At 38.8% G+C, this 17,740-nt stretch overlaps 1 protein-coding gene across 10 annotated transcripts in view; it reads right to left on the minus strand.

The window, feature by feature from the left end:
* The window catches only part of LOC310632025 (mucin-16-like), a 44,641-nt gene that overhangs the window by 7,276 nt on the left and 19,625 nt on the right, over window positions 1–17,740 (minus strand). For 8 of the 10 annotated variants that reach the window (XM_083348884.1, XM_083348883.1, XM_083348882.1 and 5 more), the window contains 9 exons: window positions 14,056–14,198; window positions 13,871–13,938; window positions 11,878–12,050; window positions 11,054–11,080; window positions 9,838–9,980; window positions 9,673–9,740; window positions 9,193–9,365; window positions 6,888–7,027; window positions 6,488–6,555 (listed from right to left, as the gene is read on the minus strand). In XM_083348884.1, coding sequence (XP_083205010.1) covers window positions 6,488–6,555; window positions 6,888–7,027; window positions 9,193–9,365; window positions 9,673–9,740; window positions 9,838–9,980; window positions 11,054–11,080; window positions 11,878–12,050; window positions 13,871–13,938; window positions 14,056–14,198 — 1,003 coding nt within the window. The remainder of the gene's footprint in view (window positions 1–6,487; window positions 6,556–6,887; window positions 7,028–9,192; window positions 9,366–9,672; window positions 9,741–9,837; window positions 9,981–11,053; window positions 11,081–11,877; window positions 12,051–13,870; window positions 13,939–14,055; window positions 14,199–17,740) is intronic. The other 2 variants (XR_014490760.1, XR_014490759.1) reach the window with 2 other exon arrangements.

Here is a 17,740-nt window from a genome sequence, read left to right on the forward strand (position 1 = left end):
AGATCACTATATCTCTACAGAATCCACAATAACAAGGTTGAAAACCTCCTAGAATCCATATGGGTCGATATAAAAGGGGAAAAAATGACATTGCTATAGGTGTATACTACAGGCAACACAACCAACCAGAAGAAATAGATGAACTTTTTGCTAAACAACGAACAAACGTATGTAGGAAATATGCCACAGTAGTAATGGGATGCTTTAACTACCCTGATATCAAATGGGAGACAAACTCTGCGGCAAGTGGGAGATCAAACAGATTCCTAACCAACCTAGCTGACAACTTTGTCATTCAAAAGTTGGGAGAAGGGAACTAAAGGAAAAGCTAGACCTAATTCTTACTACGGTAATAAAGAAAAAGTGATAGAGATAGTTGATGTTGCTGGAACTATGGATGAGAGTGACCATGTCTTATTGGAATTCAATATCATGCAAACACAAGCATTGGAACATAATCTAGCCAGTGTCTTAAACTTTTAAAGAGGTGATTTTAACAAACTCAAAGAGCTTAAGAAAAATTCAATGGATGAAAATCCTAAAGGGGAAAACAACTGAAGAAGTGTGGGAAACTCTGAAAAATATGATCACAAAAGCCCAGTCCAGCACAATATCACTGAAAAAGAAAAACAAGAAATCCAAGAAAAAAGCAGCATGGTTACACAAAGATCTTTCTTTGTGAAACTGAAAGACTAAAAAGGGCAAGTACAAAAAATGGAAAGAGAGACACATAACTAAGGCAGAGTATCAGCAAATAGCCTGAATCTGTAAAGATGAAGTCAGGAAAGCAAAGGCTCAGAATGAACAAAGATTTGCAACAAATGTCAAAGATAATTTTTAAAAAGTTTCTTTCAACATATAAATAACAAGAAAAAGGTCAAGGAAACAGTCAGTCCACTTAGGAGAGAAGCTGGCAAGGAAGTAACAGGCAGTAAAGAGAAAGCAGAGTTGCTTAACTCATTCTTTGCATCAGTCTTCATGCAAAAAGAAGCTATAGTCCAACCTACCAAAAACATAACTGTAAAAGACAGGCTAGAAATAAAAATTAAAATAAGCAAGAAAATGATTAGAGAACAGGTTAGAAATAAAAATTAAAATAAGCAAGAAAATGATTAGAGAACACCTATCTGGTCTTGATGAATATAAATCACCAGGACCTGATGGATTACATCCCATTGTTCTGAAGGAGCTGGCAGATGTTATTTCAGAACCATTGTACCATGTCTTTTAAAAATCCTGTAACACCAGGGAATTACCTGAGGATTGGAAAAGAGCTGATGTGGTTCCCATCTTCAAAAAAAAGGGGGGGGGGAAACAGACCCATGAAACTACAGACCAATCAGCCTAACATTAATACCTGAGAAGATACTGGAAAAGATAAAATCAAACTGATTTGCGAACCTCTAGAAACAAATAAAGTTATAACTAAAAGCCAGTATGGGTTTGTTAAAAACAGATCATGCCAAACCAATCTTATTTCATTCTTTGACAAAGTGACTAAATTAATATAATCTAAATTAGTATTAATATAATTTACTTGGGCTTCACTAAGGCATTAGATAAAGTAGACCACAACCTACTAATTGATAAGATAAAAAATATGGGTTAGACAGACCAGACGGATTCATAACTGGCTAACCAACCACACTCAACATGTAGTCCTCAATGTAACTGCATCCACATGGAGGGAAGTATGCAGTGGGGTACCCCAAGGCTCTGTTTTAGGCCCAGTACTCTTTAACATCTTAATCTATTATTTGGATGAGGGATGTTGTTGTTGTTGTTGTTAGCTGCAAAGTCGTGTCCGACCCATCGCGACCCTATGGGCAACGTTCCTCCAGGCCTTCCTGTCCTCTACCATCTTATGGAGTCCATTTAAGCTCACACCTACTGCTTCAGTGACTCCATCCAGCCACCTCATTCTCTGTCGTCCCCTTCTTCTCTTGCCCTCAATCTTTGCCAGCATTAGGCTCTTCTCCAGTGAGTCCTTCCTTCTCATTAGGTGGCCAAAGTATTTGAGTTTTAGCTTCAGGATCTGGCCTTCTAAAGAGCAGTCAGGGTTGATCTCCTCTAGGACTGACCGGTTTGATTGCCTTGCAGTCCAAGGGACTCGCAGGAATCTTCTCCAACACCATAGTTCAAAGGCCTCAATTCTTTGGCGCTCAGCCTTTTTTATGGTCCAACTTTCACTGCCATACATTGCAACTGGGAAAACCATAGCCTTGACTATACGCACTTTTGTTGACAAGGTGATGTCTCTGCTTTTTAGTGTGCTGTCTAGATTTGCCATGGCTTTCCTCCCGAGCAGCAAGCATCTTTTAATTTCTTGACTACAGTCCCCATCTGCAATGATCTTGGAGCCCAGGAAAATAAAATCACTACCTCCATTTCTTCCCCATCTATTTGCCAGGAACTGAGAGGGGCGGATGCCATGATCTTGGTTTTCTTAATGTTAAGTTTCAACCCAAGTTTTGCACTCTCCTTCTTCACCCGCAACAAGAGTTCTTCTTCACTTTCTGCCATTAGAGTGGTATCATCTGCATATCTTAGGTTGTTCATATTTCTTCCAGCAATCTTAATTCCAACGTTTGATTCATCTAGCCCTGCCTTTCTCATGATGTGCTCTGCATATAAGTTAAATAGGCAGGGCGACAGTATACAGCCTTGCTGGACTCCTTTCCCAATTTTGAACCAATCAGTGCTTCCGTGTCCAGTTCTCACTGATGCTTATTGGCCCGCATATAGGTTTCTCAAGAGACAAATAAGATGGTCCGATACGCCCATCTCTTTAAGATCTTGCCACAGTTTGTTATGATCCACACAATCAAAGGCTTTAGCATAGTCAATGAAGCAGAAGTAGATGTTTTTCTGGAACTCCCTAGCTTTCTTCATGATCCAGCATATGTTGGCAATTTGATCTCTAGTTCCTCTGCCTCTTCTTCTGGTAGTTCTCGATCCACATACTGCTGGGGTCTAGCTTGTAGGATTTTAAGCATAACTTTACTAGCATGAGAAATGAGTGCAATGGTGTGATAGTTTGAACATTCTTTGGCACTGCCTTTCTTTGGAATTGGAATGTAAACTGATCTTTTCCAATCCTGTGGCCACTGTTGAGTTTTCCAAATTTGCTGGCAAATTGAGTGTAGCACTTTTACTGCATCGTCTTTTAAGATTTTGAATAGCTCAGCTAGAATACTGTCACCTCCACTAGCTTTGTTGTTGCTCAGTTTTTCTAAGGCCCATTTCACTTCACATTCTAGGATGTCTGGCTCAAGGTCAGTGACCACCTCATCGTGGTTATCAGGGACATTTAGGCTCATTCTTGTATAGTTCTTCTGTGTAATTTTGCCACCTCTTCTTAATCTCTTCTGCCTCTGTTAGGTCCCTGCCATTTTGGTCCTTTATCATGCCCATTTTTGCATTAAACGTTCCTTTCATCTCTCCAATTTTCTTGAAAAGATCTCTGGTCCTTCCTAGTCTATTAACACCAAACTGGCAAGAATAGCCAACACTCTAGAAAATAGGCTTAAGTTACAGAAGGATCTTGATAGACCTGAACATTGGGTGCTATCTAACTAAATGAAATTCAATGGTGAAAAAGGTAAGGTTCTATATTAGGCAAGAAAACCAAATGCACAGGTGCAGTATAGGTGGTACTTCGCTCAATAGTAATAAATGTGAGAGGGATCTTGGAGTTCTAGTGGACAATCACTTAAATATGAGCAAGCAGTGTGCTGCAGCTGCCAAAAAAGCCAACACAATTCTAGGCTGCATTAACAGAGGGATAGAATCAAGATCATTTGAAGTGTTAATACCACTTTATAATGCCTTTGTAAAGCCAACTTGGATTACTGCATTTAGTTTTGGTCACCATGATGTAAAAAAGATGTTGAGACTCTAGAAAGAGTAAAGAGAAGAGCAACAAAGATTATCAGGGGACTGGAGGCTAAAACATATAAAGAATGGTTGCTGAAATTGGGTATGTCTAGTTTAATGAGGAGAAGGACTAGGGATGATGAGATAGCAGTGTTCCAATATCTCAGGGGCTGCCACAAAGAAGAGGGAGTCAAGCTATTCTTCAAAGCATCTGAGAGCAGGACAAGAAGCAATGGATAGAAACTAATCAAGGAGAGATGCAACCTAGAACTAAGGAGAAACTTCCTGACAATTAGAACAATTAACCAGTGGAATGACTTGCCTCCAGAAGTTGTAAATGCTCCAATTTGTCTGAAATGGTATATGGTTTTCTGCTGAGCAGGGATTTGGACTAGAAGACCTCCAAGGTCCCTTCCAAGTCTGTTATTCTGTTAGTAGACTAGTGAAATGCTGTGGACATAGTATACTTAGACTTCAGCAAGGCATTCAACAAAGTAGACCACAACCTACTTCTTGGTAAGTTAGAAAAATGTGGGATAGACAGCATCACCAGATGGATTTGTAACTGGCTGACAAACCATACTCAACGAGTTGTCCTTAATGGTACTACTTCTACATGGAGGGTAGTAAGCAGTGGGGCATGAAAAGGTTCTGTCTTATGCCCAGTACTCTTCAATATCTTCATAAATGACTTAGATGAGGGAATAGAAGGGGAATTCATCAAATTTGCAGATGACACTAGACTGGCAAGAATAGCCAACACCTCAGAAGACAAGCTCAGGATCCAAAAAGATCTTGACAGACTTGAACAATGAGTCCTATCCAACAACATGAAATTTAATGTGGAGAAAAGCAAGGTTTTACATTTAGGCAGGAAAAACCAAAGGTACGAGTACAGATCAGGTGAAACCTGGATCAAAAACAGTAATTGTGAGAAGGACCTTGGGATCCTAGTGGATGATCACTTAAATATGAGCCAGCAGTGTGCAGCAGCCGCCAAAAAAGCTAATACAATCCTGGTTTGTATAAACTGAGGCATAGAATCAAAATCATGTGAAGTATTAGTACCACTTTATAAAGCCTTAGTAAGGCCACACTTGGAATACTGCATCCAGTTTTGGTTGCTACACTACAAAAAAGATGTTGAGACATTGGAAAAAGTGCAACTAAGAGCAACTAAGATGATTAAAGGCTGGAGACTAAAACATATGAAGAACAGTTGCAGAATTTGGGTTTTGCTAGTCTAGAGAAAAGGACTAGGAGTGACATGATAGCAGTATTCCAGTATCTGAAAGGTTGCCACAAAGAGAAGGCGGTCAACTTATTTTCCAAAGTACCAGAGGACAGGACAAGAAACAATAGATGGAAACTAATCATGGAGATAAGCAACCTGGAGTTAAGGAGAAACTAGCTAACAGTGAGGACAGTTAACCAGTGGAACAGCTTGCCATCAGAAGTTGTGGTGTGCTTCATCACTGGAGGCTTTTAAAAAGAGACTGGACAGTCACTTCTCTGAAATGGTATAGGTCTCTGCTTGAACAGGGGGTTGGACCAGAAGACCTCCAAGGTCCCTTCCAGCTCCATTCTGATTGAATTCTTTCAATCAATATCAATATTATCATGTTTGATTATTTTGGAATATCTTTCCTAAGACATCTAGCAGCAGCAGGGCCTAGCAACCTTTTTAATGCCAAAAGCTGCATTTTCCAGGACTAACCCGTTAGTGAAGGAAGATCCCCATGGTAGGCCTAGCTGCAGTAAGGAATGAATGTGACCCAGTGCCTAAAATGGGCATTCTGTTTCTGACACATAGTTTGTCATTCTTTCTGATTTCCCCCTTTAAAAAAAACACTCTTTGAGGCACTTTTTTTCTCTCACCCCCCCCCCCCCCCCAAGTTGCAGGGAACTTAAGAAAGCTCCTGATGAACTTGCAAAGAGTTAGTTAGGCCCAGCTATCCAATGCTAGCTAATAGGTAAGTGGATGGAAAGCAATGGAAAGAGGCAAGGAATGAAATTCTCCTTTATTTTCAGTAGCTCTAAATTGTGTCATAGTTGAAAAGTCTGAAGAAATGTAAAAATTGGGGAGTGCTATTTTGGTGTCTTCCCTACAGCGTCTGCTCTAATTACTGGGAAAGGAAGGGAAAGAGAACGGGGACTCTTGCTCCTGTACAGACATGTTGGTTTGGAATTCTGGAAGTTAAAAGCCTAAAGTGCTAGGAGAATGTGAGTTGGGAAACACTGTTCAGCTAAGTGACTAACATTCCACCTTCATAATAAAGGTTAATGCAGCACTGATAGATTCCTAGTATGCTGCAAAAACAAACCCTCACCTAGAAAATACTATCTCTGTTAACAGTTTTATATCGACAGAGTTAGGTGGTATCTTCAAGTGCTTGGTATTGAAGACAGGTAAGATCCAAACAATGAGTGTACAGACATAGTTTAAATATTTCATGGAATCATAATTATAGTTTCTTGAATAAACCACATCTGGCTGAATTCACACACCATAATAATCTATAACATAATTCACTTGGTTTTGATTTAATTGTTTATGAACAGAATGATGCCATCAAGATCTTGCTCAGAGTCACCTTTGATAAATACTGACCTTAATTTAGTAACAGCACAAATTTTGAATCCATCGTTGATGGAACTCTGGTGGAAGAGTTGATTCAACTGGAATCAAATCAAATTAAATCCTATTAAGATTAAATCTACACTTTTAAATCTCTTGCTCTGAGATTGATAAAATGATATATTTGAATTTAATGGACATTCAGATTTAATGGACGTTCTCTTCCTGAATTACTTTATTGTTACTATAAAGTTGTAGGTATGCTTTGTGGATGGTATGGATGCAGATTAGGAAAATTAATTCAAAACCATCCTTCAAAAAATGGGAATTAGAGAATGTGAGAGAGACTTGCAATAGCACCATCTCATGGTAGTTGCCTATCATGTTTCCATTCAAGGTTTGCAGTAGAGGACTTCTAAGTGAAAATCCTCACCTCATTACTGATGGAATCGATCAATTGCTTATATTCTGGTGATAATGGATTTGTATTGGTCAAGTTCTTGTTGATAATTTTGAAACCAAGCTCATAGCCTACTAGACCTGGAGCTGAATCAGTTGTAGATGGTGTATATCCTAAAAGAAGGAAAACAAGAAGCAATCTGCTATTTTTTTTTCTTTTTCTTTCTTTTCCCATTTTACTATCAAGCAAAATTCAAAGCAGTCATAGTCATGGCTGCTTCCTTGATTATAATTTTTATTAAGAATTTTGATTATATCAGTAAAATCTAATGTAAAGTAAATTTAATGAAAAAGAGAATACAGAGAAGCAAAAAGTACAAGGAAAAAGAAAAATAAGAGTATAATGAAGAAAGAGAAAATAAATGTATAAGGAAGTGATTTCCGACTTTCATAACAATATGGTTAAACTAATTTGTGGCTCTTCACTCCCTAATAAAGTTACTTTTTAATAAGAATTTTATTAAGAACCAAAAAACTAACACAAACTAATAAAGAGTAAAAAAGCAAAGAAAGTGAAAAGAAAAAATGTGAAAAAGAAAAGGAAAAAAGTTTCCAATTCTCTTTGCAGCAAATATAAGTACAATTACAAAATTATCTCTTATTCTATATTACAAAAAGCACACTTTTTATTATAATTTTTTTCTAATCAAACCACAAATCATATTTTTTTTTGTTTAATGCAAAATGTCTAGAAGAAATTTCCAGTCAGCCATAAATGTAGGTATTGTTTTTTTCTGATTAAAGAAGTTAATTTAGCCATCTCCAGTTCCATCATCTTCACCATCTTTTCCTCTATTATGGTTAGTGTCGAATCTTCCCACTTTCGAGAATATAATAGTCTTGCTGTAGTTATCATATATAAAAGTAAGTTCCATGGCTTTTTTCTAGTTGCCTGTCCATTCATCCCGAAAGAAAAGTCTCTGGTTGTAGTTTTAACCTTTACAATCTTCTTAATGTACAGTATGTATTTGTATTCAGAAGTTTTAATTTTTTTACATGTCCACTAAAACATGATTAAAATGTTCCTTCATATTATTCACATTTCCAGCAAACATTCAAAGTGCCTTTATACATTTAAACAGTTTCTCTGCTGACAGATAGCAGTGTACATCATTTTACAAAAATTCTCTTTGAGATTACAACATAATCTAAATTTCAATCTTTTAGCCACATATTTCCCCATTAATCCATTTGTACATTGTAGCCAAAAATTTTAGCCCATTTTATTATACATTCTTTCATGTGTTCTTCTGATATTTTATCAGAGGTTTGTACATCTTAGCAATAACATGTTCATCATTAGCACATAGTTATATTTCAAATTCAGTCTCCATATTGTTCAAAACCACAACATCATTTATCCACTAAAATTTTCTGATAAGTATACATAAGAAAAACATTGACAAGAATATTTTGTTCTTAAATCTTCTCTTGATTTCATTTTACAATCCCCTTGTGAAAATTTTAATACATCACAATAAATTAACCACTTATCATTTCTCTTCTATAAAATGCTTCTTGCACTGAAAGCCAAAAAGGTGTTTTCAGGCAGAATTTATATTTATTACATATTGTAAGAATAGATGATCTGACATGAGTTCTAAAGTCTACATTCTCTTAGCAACAACTTCTTTTATCTGCTCTCTTAATTTTACAAATCTTTCATCCATTCTTTCTTCAAAATCATCAACTTTTTCCCATCCGATAAAATTTATCATTTGTTAAGAAAAGTTTGAAAGTACACACACCATGCCGCCATTTTAACTGCTTGACACATTAGACCAGGTCCATCCTAAACATGAAAGCGTATCTCAAGATTGTGTCTATTTCTATAAAGTACACCAAGAAATGTCAATGTTCTAAGGAATTCTGTACAAAATTTATGTGATGTGATAATCCTCTTTGGGTGGCAATTACTTGCTTTCTAATAGAATAACAATAGCTCAATATAAAGTGTCTATCTAGCCCAATGTTTGCTTGGTGAAAGTCCTTGGGCATTCCCAGAGAAAAGTAAATCTAGAATAGAGTTACCAGCTCTGGACTACAAAATTCTAAATGAACATGAGGTGTCAATAAGCACTGTAGCCATCTAGCAACTATCCAGATTTTTGTAACCCAAATCAGATAATCATAGAAAAAAAATTATACCCCACTGGCATCTCTTGTTGCTGTCCCTGAGACACACTCTTACTTAAGTTAGATAATGTTGGTGAGAACTTATTGAGTGCTAGAAAGCCTCAAAGGTTTTTAGTCACAAAAGCAAACCTAATGCTTCTTACCATTAACAAAAAGGCTGTTTGGATCCAGGTTGTACCTCCCCATCTTGGTGAAATGGTTGGTCTCATTTATGAATTTCTGATATATATTGATTGGATCAAAAGGGGGGGCTGTAGCGGCTTTACGATAGCAGCACACACTGTCTACTCCAGTGTACTTTCTCTGATTTACAGATCTGAGAAGGAAAAGATCCAAATAAAGATATATTCACAACAGGTATACAGATCTTGGAAGTATGAAAGGACTTAGAGTTCAGCTCTGCTATATTTCAGCAACATATAACCTTGATTCTTTTCTTGAAACTGCTTTGTATCATTTTTTTCTTCCTGCCGGTTTGACTATTTAGTATGCCCCTCTTTATTTTCAAACTAATTTCAATCAAATATTGAAGCAAAGAAATTGTTTCGGATGAAAATGACGGATCATGTTCTTTAGAAATTAATATGGGGATAATAATGACATTTACAACACATAATGCTTACCTTAAAGTTGATAAACGGCAGTTGATCAAATCACGGCCAATATAACTCTTTTTCAATATATCTTCCAGCTAGGTATAAAGAAAAAAAATGTAATTGTTGCCAATACCAAAACACTATTATGGAAATCCTATGTAGAAGAGCTATTGCATGCATTGGTCTTCTTACCAAATTAACAAAGAATCGTTGTGTTGAGATGAAAATCCTTGATGTGGGATTAGCCATCTGTGGCCTATAGATCAAATTGGTTGCAATGAAGTTGACTGTAAAGCATTCAGTTGTCACTGGAGGTCTGGAAGTGGGAGAAAGAGCTAGAAGAGATACAGTGAATCTCGGGTATGGAAACTGGAGTTGATAGCATATAATCAATTCATCAATCATTGTTTTGTATTTTGTCGTTCCTGTCATGAATGCAGGGGTTTTAGTTGTGCATAACAGAAGTTTAAGAACAAGCATATCCTTTTCACAGTTTGAAAGTAACTGTTATTCTCAATCTGGGTTGGGTCCAGAAAAGTGCAAGAAGGATGAGCAGGGGCTGGAAATCAAGCTATGCAAAAGAAAGATTGATGAGTTAGGCCTGGAGAACAGAGGACTCAGAAGGACAATGGTAGCACTTTTCAAGAATGCAATGGGATACTCTACAGAAGGGAATAGGCTGTTCTGTAAAGTCCCAAGATGCAGAATAAATTCACCAAGCAGATTCTTGTTCAGTGTTACAGAACTATCCCTAATAGTCATAATCAGAGTTGGAATATCAGAAATCAATACCCACTCTCTGTTTGAAGATCTCTACTGAACACACCACTTTGGGAATTGACATGGTGCACTGGGTTATACCTTTCATTATCTGGAAAATCTTCTCAATATTTAACCTGCTTCTACATCCCTGTGGTTTCCACCTCTTGGTTTGTGGGAAAAGTCTCTATGGCAGACATGCCAAACTCACGACTTCATGTGACGTCGCACAACGTATCAGGATGGTTTTGCCATTGCTCGCGTTGGGGTGGGCATGGCTTCCGTGGGCTGGCAGTTTGACACCCCTGCTTTATGGTATATTGCTTTGCTTGCTCTGCAATCGGTACATTTGGGACAAAGTGGAACAACCTGCCTCCAGAGGTGGTGAATGCTCACAACTGGAGGTTTTTAAGAAGAGACTGGACAGCCATTTGCCTGAAATGGTATAAGGTTTCCTGCCTGAGCAGGGGGTTGGACTAGATGACCTCCAAGGTCCCTTCCAACTTTATTATTATTATTATTATTATTATTATTATTATTATTATTATTATTATTATTATTATTATTATTATTATTATGTTGGACATTTTAGATTGTGTACCACAGTTGGAGTCCATGGCTCAAGAAATTTCTGTAAAGGTGTACTTACTGGTCGGAGGTGATGCTTCGTGATAATCTGAAATGGAAAGAGAGTTGCAAAAATGGAAAGAGAGTCACAAAAGAAGACACAAGAGCACACTGATGTGGGAAGTTGCTCTCAAGCTCTCCACCATGAGAAAAAGAAGATACAATAAATTCCTCTTATATACTTCCAACTACTCCATCTCAACGAATCTCAGATACTAGAGTTGCAAATTACCCTGAAGGTTCCCAAATAGCAGCAATCTTTAGTTAAAGTAGGCCACTGTGACTAACTCTATAAAAAGTGTCCACCTAGTCCAATGATTACTTGTAAGAAGGTCCTGGGACAGTGTCAGAAAAAAATCATCAAGAAGATCAGAGCCAGACATCTGGACTGCAAAACTCCAAATGATCGTGACACTGGTACCATCAAGTGGTCCTCTAGATTTCTGTAGCTCAAATTTCGTGGGACTAAAAAAAGTCTTGTACCCCTCTGGCATCTCTCCATGGTGTCACAGAGAAGAACTATCACTTAAGTCACATAACACTGATCAGAACCGATTCAATGCCAGCCAACCTCATAACCTCTTTAGCAATAGCATTTAGACTTATATACCCTTCACAATGCTTTAGAGCCCACTCTACATGGTTTACAAAGTCAGCATTTTGCCCCCAACAATCTGGGTCCTCATTTTACTTACCTTGGAAGGATGGAAGGCTGAGTCAATCTTGAGCCAGTGGGAATTGAATTGCCAAACTGCAAGCAGCCGGCAATCAGCAGAAATAGCCCGCAATACTACATTCTACCTAATGCACCACTCTTTAGTCATGAAAGCAATCTCTCCTTCTTACCATTAACATAAAGGCTGTTTGAGTCCAGGCTGTAGCTGTCCATCTTGGTGAAACCGTTGGTCTCATTTATGAATTTGTGATATATGTTCACTCGATCAAAAGGGGGAGCTGTGGTGGTTTTATGGTAGCAGCAGACACTGTCTACTCCAGTGTTCTTACCCTGATTCACAGATCTGAGAATGAAAAGACACAACTTGAGATATATTCAGAAAAGCTGTAGAAGACTTTGGATGATTTCACAGAGGTAAGGTGGCACTTGGATCTACCTGGCAGGCCGAAAAGTAAAAGGTGAGCTCTTCCAGTTCAGACTTAATAGTCTGCTGCATTATTGCAACCTTGAGCATTTTGTTGACACTGGTTTGTTCCATGACCGTGCCAACTCACATTTTCCTTTACCCTTGTTTCACTGTTTGGGATCCCCTCTGGGTATTTCCTAGCTGACTTGATTCTTGAATGGCTCCCTACATTACAGGGAGACAGTTCTATCACTCTCTTTTTGGAGTTTTTCTCACAATATTTTTTAAACTTTAAATTCCACTTCAGACCTGATTTTGGGAAGGCATGAAGGAAGTTAACCATGGAGCCACCAGCACAGTGATAGCAAATGAATATTGAAGCAAAGAAAATGTTTGGGATGAAAATGCTGAAACAATTTCTTTTCTTCTAGAGATTTGTATATCAACATGATATGTTACAGACTGGAACTGAAACAAACTATGGACTCTCTCAAATATAATAATAATAATAATAATAATAATAATAATAATAATAATAATAATAATAATAATAATAATAATAATAATAATAAAAGTTGGAAGGGACCTTGAAGGTCATCTAGTCCAACCCCCTGCTCAGGCAGGAAACCCTATACCATTTCAGGCAAATGGCTGTCCAGTCTCTTCTTAAAAACCTCCAGTGTTGGAGCATTCACAGCTTCTGGAGGCAGGTTGTTTCACTGGTTAATTGTTCTAACTGTCAGGAAGTTTCTCCTTAGTTCTAGGTTGCTTCTCTCCTTGACTAGTTTCCATCTGTTGCTTCTTGTCCTGCTTTCAGGTGCTTTGGAGAATAGCTTGACTCCCTCTTCTTTGTGGCAGCCCCTGAGATACTGGAAGACTGCTATCATCACCCCTCACCCTTCTCTTCGTTAAACTACACATACCCAATTCCAGCAACCGTTCCCTATATGTTTTAGCCTCCAGCCCCCTAATCATCTTTGTTGCTCTTCTCTGTACCCTTGCTAGAGTCTCAACATCTTTTTTACATCGTGGTGACCAAAACTGGATGCAGTATTCCAGGTGTGGCCTTACCAAAGCATTGTAAAGTGGTATTAGTACTTCACTTTATCTTGATTCTATCCCTCTGTTAATGCAGCCTAGCACTGTGTTGGCTTTTTTGGCAGCTGCAGCACACTGCTGGCTCATATTGAAGTGATTGTCTACTAAGACTCCGAGATCCCTCTCACAGTTGTTACTATTGAGCAAGGTACCACCTATACTATACCTATGCATTTGATTTTTCCTGCCTAAATGTAGAACCTTACTTTTTTCACCATTGAATTTCATTTTGTTAGATAGCACCCAGTGTTCGAGTCTGTCCAGATCCTTCTGTATCTTAAGCCTATCTTCTGGAGTATTGGCTATTCCTGCCAGCTTGGTGTCGTCTGCAAATTTGATGAGTTCCCCATCTATCCCCTCATCCAAATCATTAATGAAGATATTGAAGAGCACTGGGCCCAGAACAGAGCCCTGGGGCACCCCACTACACACTTCCTTCCATGTAGATGCAGTTCCATTGAGGACCACACGCTGAGTACGGCCTGTCAGCCAGCTACGAATCCATCTGGTGGTAATGCTATCTAACCCACATTTTTCTATCTTATCAAGTAGTAGGTTGTGATCTACTTTATATGACTAGATGTTGCAAAAAGTCCATATTAGAATCCTTTCATCCTTTTAGATATCACCAAAAAAAATCTCCATTCCATATTTCTTACCTTAATGTTGATAAAGTACAGCTGATCAAATCAGGACCAATCTTGCTGGTGTTCAATATCTGTCCCAACTAGGTTTAAAGGAAAAACTATGTATTTATTACTGGTAGTAGAAGACTATTGCTATTTTGTGAAAGTCCTATTTGGGAGAGCTATTAGAGTAAGTAGGTATGCATTTGCCTCCTCACCAATTTACGAAGCACTCCTTGTGTTGAGCTGAAGAGCCTTGACTTGGGATTACCCATTGGTGTCCTATACATCAAATTCTCGATGGTGAGGTTGAGTGTAAAGCATTCAGTTACCACTGGAGGTTTGGAAGTGGGAGAAACAGCTGGAAGAGAAATAATGGATCTCAGCTATAGAAACCAGAACTGATGCTGTATAATCTATCCATCAATCATTGTTTTGTATCTTGCAGTTCCTGTCAAGAACACAGGGTTCAATGGTGCATTACAGAAGTTTAAGAAGCATGTGCTTTTCACAGTCTGAAAGTAACTTATTCTCGATCTGTTGTGGGTCCAGAAAAGGGCAAGAAGGATGAGCAGGGGCTGGAAACCAAATTGTATAAAAGAAAGATTGATTAATAAAGTCCTGAGAACAGTGGACTGAGCAGGACTATAATAGCACTTTTCAAGAATGTAATGGGATACTATACAGAAGGCAATGGGCTATTCTGTAACATCCCAAGATGCAGAATAATTTCACAAAGTAGATTCTTGTTCAGTGTTACAGAACTATTCCTCATGGTCAAAATCAGAGCTGGAATATCGGAAATCAGTATCCACTCTCTGTTTGAAGATCTCTCCTAAACACATCATTTTGGGAACTGACATGGTGCACTGCTTGACACCTTTTACTGTATGGAAAAATCTTCTCAATATTTAACCTGCTGCTTCTCAATATTTAACCCATCATTTGTGGCAAACACCTCTAAGTGCATAGTGCTTTACTTGCTCTGCAATCAGTATATTTGGGACAAAATTGGACATTTTAGATTGTGTACCCTAGTTGGAGTCCATGACAAGAAACCTCTGTAAAGGTGTACTTACTGGTCGGAGGTGATGCTTCGTGATAATCTGAAATGGAAAGAGAGTTGCAAAAATGGAAAGAGAGTCACAAAAGAAGGCACAAAGCACACTAGTATGGGAAGTCACTCACAAGCTCTCCACCATGAGAAAAAGAAGAGATGATAAATTCTTTCTACACACTTCCAACTACTCCATATTAACGAATCTCAGATAGTAGAGTTGCGGATTATCCTGAAGATCTCCAAATAGCAGCAGTTTTAAAGTAGACCACTGTGACTAACTCTGTATAAAGTGTCCATCTAGTCCAGGGGTGTCAAACGTCAACTTCCCTCCGCCCAGTACGCTCCCACAGAGAGGGCCTCCTCAGGGTGCCACCGGTCAAAGAATGCCGACTGGTGGCCCCCAGGGTGAGGGCGTTCTCTGTGGGTGCACCGGATCTATGGAACCATCTTCCGGTCGAGCTCTGGATGGCGCCCGATCTCCGCTCCTTCCGGCGCGATCTTAAAACCCATCTCTTTGAACAAGCTGGCCTGGCCTGATGGGACGGGGTTGGATTTTATAAATGGATCTTAACTTTTAATTTGTATTAATTTATTACGGGCACTGTTGTTTAATTACGTTTTAATATTTTTAATTTTTGTATCTTGTTTTTATGTATTGCCCTGTTCACCGCCCTGAGTCCTTCGGGAGAAGGGCAGTATACAAATTAAATTAATAATAATAATAATAATAATTTCATTGAGGGCCGCATCAGCATTGGGGTTGCCCTCAGGGGGCCGGGTGAGTATGGCCAGGGTGGGCGTGGCCTACTGGGTGGGCGTGGCTAGAGTGCATATGGCCTACTGGGTGGGCGTGGCCAGCTCTACATCGTTCGCATCAAGGGTGCCTATGGGGGCCTGGGCAGGAGTGGGACAGATCTGAGGGTCTCTGGCGGAAGGAGGCGCTCTGGGCCAGGGCCAAGGCAGTGGGGGCCATTTCCTCACTGTTTCCAGGATGGCTTCGCGGGCCACATGAAACCACTTCGCGGGCCGGATCCGGCCCCCGGGCCTTGTGTTTGACATGTCTGATCTAGTCCAATGATTACTTGTAAGAAGGTCCTGGGACAATGTCAGAAAAAAAATCATCCACATGTCTCACTGCAAAACTCCAAATGATCATGAGATGTTAATAGACACTGCTGCCATCAAGTGGTCATCTAGATTTTTTGTAGCCCGAGTTTGGTAGAACTAAAGAAAGTCTTGTAGCCCTCTGGCATCTCTCCATCGTGTGTCACAGAGAGGAACTACCACCTAAGTTACATAACACTAGTCAGACTCGATTCAGTGATGGCCAGCCTCTTCTCTTTAGTCATGAAAGAAATCTCTGCTACTTACCATTAACAAAAAGGCTGTTTGGGTCCAGGCTGTACCTCTCCATCTTGGTGAAACCGTTGGTCTCATTTATGAATTTGCGATATATGTTTACTTGATCAAAAGGGGGAGCTGTGGTGGTTTTACGGTAGCAGCAGACACTGTCCACTCCGGTGTTCTTGCCCTGATTCACACGTCTGAGAATGAAAAGACACAACTTGAGACATATTCAGAGAAACTGTAGAGGACTTTGGATGATTTCACAGAGGTAAGGTCACACTTGGATATATTGCCAGGCCAAAAAGTAAAAGGTGAGGTCTTCCAGTTCAGACTTAATACAGGTCTGCTGCATTATTGCAACCTCGAGCATTTTGTTGACACTGGCTTGTTCTATGCTAACTCATATTTTTCTTTACCCTGGTTTAACTAGTCAGGATCCCCTCTTGAGTATTCCTAGCTGATTTCATTCTTGAATGGCTCCCTACATTAGACAGACACAGTTTTATCACCCTCTTTTTGGAGTTTTTTCCAACAGCATTTTTAACCTGGTGTTTTTAAACTTAAAATTCCATTGAAACCTGATTTTGGGAAGGCATGGAGGCAGCTAATCATGGAGCCTCCAGCACAGTGATAGGAACTTAATAATGAAGTAAAGAAACGGTTTGGGATGAAAATGCTTTAAGGACTCTTCTAGAGATTTGTATATTAATGTGATATGTTACAGACTGGAACTGAAGCAAACTATGGGTTATTTCAAATAGGATTAGATGTTGTGAGAAGTCCATAATAGAATATTTTCATCTCCTTAACAAGGCATTTAGATATCACGAAAATAATCTCCACCCAATATTACTTACCTTAATGTTGTTAAACTACAGTTGATCAAATCAAGACCAGTCTTGCTGGTGTTCAATATTTGTCCAAGCTAGGTGTAAAGGAAAAACTATGTATTTATTGCTGATGGTAAAACATGATTACCCATTATTTTATGAAAATCTAATGTGGAAGAGCTACTGGGGTAAGTATGCATTTGTCTTCTCACCAATTTACATAAGAGACCTTCTCTTGGTTTAATGAAAAGCCTAAACACTATTGCTGATTATATTGTGAAAGTCCTATGTGGAAGAACTATTGGACAAAATATGCATTGGTCTTCTTACCAAATTAACGAAGAATCGTTGTGTTGAGCTGAAAATCCTTGATGTGGGATTATCCATCTGTGGCCTATAGATCAAATTAGTTGCAATGAAGTTGACCGTAAAGCATTCGGTTGCCACTGGAGGTCTGGAGGTGGGAGAAAGAGCTAGAAGAGATACAGTGAATCTCAGATATGGAAACCAGAGCTGATGGCATATAATCGATACATCAATCACTATTTTGTATTTTGCAGTTCCAGTCATGAACACAGGGGGTTCGTTGGTGCAGAACAGAAGTTTAAGAAAAAGTATATGCTTTCATAGTTTGAAAGTAACTGTTATTCTCGATCTGTTGTAGGC

This window comes from Vipera ursinii, assembly GCF_947247035.1.
Source record: "Vipera ursinii genome assembly, chromosome: 1".
Lineage (NCBI taxonomy): Eukaryota > Metazoa > Chordata > Lepidosauria > Squamata > Viperidae > Vipera > Vipera ursinii.